Here is a 3,368-nt window from a genome sequence, read left to right as displayed (position 1 = left end):
CTCCACACAACAGACACCCTGGGAGGTCGGTGGGGCTGAGAGAGCTCTGACAGAGACTCCTCTTTTTCAAGAACAGCTCTTATCAGAACTACGGCTTGCCCAAGGTCATCCAGCAGGTGCAAGTGGAGGAGTGGGGAATCAAATCCGGTTCTCCCAGAATAGAGTCCATGCACTTAACCACTACACTAAACTGGAGAGAGGCAAATCATTGGAAGCAGAGAGAGAAAATTCTTACCAAGAAGATGTTGGAGAGGCTATCGAGGATCACTTGGACGGTTTTCCCATCCTTGACCGTCAACAAGTTGAGCAAGGGCAGGAGGGTCCCGACTTGGACCAGATCGACGATCTGCTCCACAGTGCCTCCGGTGGTGAAGTTGGCCACTGCCCAAATAGCCTCTTTCTGGGCCTTGAAGTCTCCCTTTTCCAGAAGCTCCACCAGGGGATGCAGGAGCCCGCAGGTGATAATCTGCTGGATCTGCGAGCAGGGCCCCGCTGCAATGTTGCTGAGTGCCCACGCCGCCTCCTTCTGGATGGAGGACTTGGGGTGCCGCAGGAGCCGGGGGAGGATGGCCAACAGGCCCGCGTCGATGGCCAGCTGCGTCTGCTCGTCCGTCCCGGTGACGATATTGCCAACAGCACGCAGAGCTGGAGTCAGAATGGGCAAGTCCGGACAGGACAAGAGCCTCGGCAGCATCCCCGTCTCCACCATGACGTGAATGCGGTTGTTGGTTCCGTCGGTCAGGTAGAAGACAGCCCAGCAGGTGTCTGCGATAATGTCCCTGTCTTCGTGTTGCAGGAGACAGATCAGCGCGGGGAGGATCTGCCTCACGGCTTCCAGCAGCGGCCACGGGTTTTTATTCTGGCAGAGGTTGGACAGCGTCCACGTGACGTTCCTCAGGAACCCCACAGGGGTAGTTGGTGCCACCAGAGCCAGGAGAGGTGGAATGACGTTCTGCTGGATGAGAGAATCTCTGTACATGGGGCCGTCGCCTGCTACGTTCCCAAGGGCCCACACCGACTGCTCACAGATGTGCCTTTGTGGAGATTCCAAGAGAGCGACAAAAGCCAGTATGGCGTTGGCTTCCACAACCGCTCTGGTACTGAGGTACTGCTTCAGTGGGAAGATCATTGAATGCAGAGTACTTTGCTTGCCACTTGTGTATTTATGGAATATATGTAACATATTTGGAAGTTGTTGCCAGATCGTAATAAGAAATACAATAATACGCTTTTTATGTAAAAATTGAACTGTATTGTATATTAATCAAGGTGAACAACTTATACACAGTATTTATCTTGTGGTTTCTACATTCTGTACTGTGTCCCTTTACTGTTACCTTTCCGCAGGACATGCAAGGCAGAGGTGTTCCGCTGGGCCTTTGGTTGAGGACAGCGACAGGACTTCTTTTGACACTCTCATATAATTCCCCATCCCTTATAACCCCTACCCCCAGGGGAGACTGGGGAGTTCGGATTTCTCCGCCATCTTATATATTGTATATACACTGTTTTTATTCACTAGTATGTACTGGACTGTTTTAATTTAGTTTTATATCGAGAATGTATACTATCCTGTTGTAAGCCGCCCTGAGCCCTATTTTAGGGAAGGGTGGCCTAGTAAATCCAATTAAATAAATAAATAAATTTTGTGGATAAATGTATCTTTTTTAGTGGTACTATGATTTGTTTAATTTGCTTTCCTGCTCATTCAGCGGGGTTCTGGAGGCATTTTGGACTGGAAAGGGTTAATAAATGGACACTATTTCTGCATTTTAATTTCCAGAATATTGTTCTGGAGTGCCTTTTAATGCATCCCACTCTTTTTTAGTGGTACTACTTTTTGTTTAATACTCATCCCAGCCTGTTCTGGCTTTTACCCATCCCGGGTGAGGAGAAAGAAAATTCCTTTGAGGCCTCAGTAATTCTAGAATGGAGGGAGAATTTAGGGGTTATCTACAGAGGCAGCATGGAAAAGGTGGGTTTGGAAGAAGGGAATCAGGTATCATTTTGTCCCTTTCAGGAGGGTCATACCACACCCATGTTTGCAGGTATTTGAGATTAAACCTTTCTTCTTGCACTTTAGGGCTGCAGTGGCTCAAGTGGTTAAGACACTGAACTGCAGACCGAAAGGTTGGTAGTTCAGCAGTTCGAGACTTGAGTGTCGCATGATGGAGAGAGCTCCCATCTCTGGCCCCAGCTCCTGCCAACCTAGCAGTTCGAAAGCAAGAAATTGCAAGTAGATAAATAGGTACTGCTTCGGTGGGAAGGTAACAGCATTCCGTGTGCCTCGGCGTCTAGTCATGCTGGCTACATGACCATGGAAACATCTTTGGACAGCACTGGCTCTTTGGCTTGGAAACGAAGATGAGCACCGCATCCCTAGAGTCAGATTCGACTGGCTTTCAAGCATGGGAAACCTTTACCTTTACCTCTTGCACTTTGGTAAAAACAAATCTAGCTAGCAAAACAAAACCCAAAAAAAACCCAAGAACTGTTTTGAGTTTATCCTACCCAAGCCCTTCCTCCAATGAAACAATCTTCACATCAACCCTATGAGGTCGGCTAAACTGAGGCGAAGGTTACCAACAGGCCTGAAGAAAAATGACCTGTCTTTATTTAATAGAGGCTCGATGGGGTGTTGCTTCCCAGGTGACGTTACTTTCTTCCCGGCCATGAAAACCTTCACCTGCCCCTTTCCAGGGACAGGACTTGTTCTTCCTCCAGGCTGTTGTCCACCATAGCTGAGAAAACTCTGGCCAAGATAATAAGTGTCCACCATCCCGTTCGTCCACCATAGCTGAGAATAAAGATTTGAAGGCCTGAAAAAAAACCCGGAAAAATTAGGAAAAAAACCAGTTTTTTTCCGTTTTTTTCCTGAAGCCATTTTTGTTTTTTTCCGAAAAATTGGAAAAATTGAAAAAATAAAATAAATTGACGATGGAATGTTTTATTTTAACATGATGAATAAAATATTTTAAGACAAGGTGTTCAAATATTTTCCAAATCATTTCTAATATATATATATATATGGTATCAGATTGATCTAATTTCTGTGCACTGAGGACAAGCAAGTCCTAGCTTACAAACTGAACTCTCCAATGCAAGAACAAGATGCATTTCTTTCTTTAGGAGGTGCTATTGTCACGAGAAAATAAAAAGGTTTCAGTTTTGTTTTTGCATGTGGATGGGTATTCTGTTTGTAATAATTGTTTGGATACACTATATTTTTAATATGCTGGTTATGATCATTTCATGCCAAGTAAAAATGTCCATAGTCATATTTTATGTTCCTAAAGTAACAGAATGACTTTCAATCTAGAAAAGACAAAAAAAATGCTAATGTAGCATTTTTTTCAATTTTTCCCGGA

At 45.2% G+C, this 3,368-nt stretch overlaps 1 protein-coding gene across 1 annotated transcript; it reads right to left on the bottom strand.

The window, feature by feature from the left end:
- Positions 1 to 205: 205 nt before the first annotated feature.
- Positions 206 to 1,129, bottom strand: LOC107115584 (importin subunit alpha-1-like). Its single transcript, XM_015417326.1, has one exon. The coding sequence runs from the start codon at positions 1,127 to 1,129 to the stop codon at positions 206 to 208; it is 924 nt and encodes a 307-aa protein (XP_015272812.1).
- Positions 1,130 to 3,368: the final 2,239 nt, after the last annotated feature.

The sequence above is a fragment of the Gekko japonicus genome, unplaced genomic scaffold, assembly GCF_001447785.1.
Source record: "Gekko japonicus isolate JY-2015 unplaced genomic scaffold, Gekko_japonicus_V1.1 scaffold2083, whole genome shotgun sequence".
NCBI classification, from domain to species: domain Eukaryota; kingdom Metazoa; phylum Chordata; class Lepidosauria; order Squamata; family Gekkonidae; genus Gekko; species Gekko japonicus.
Note: the sequence above shows the minus strand (reverse complement) of the source record. Positions and strands in the feature narration are given on the sequence as shown.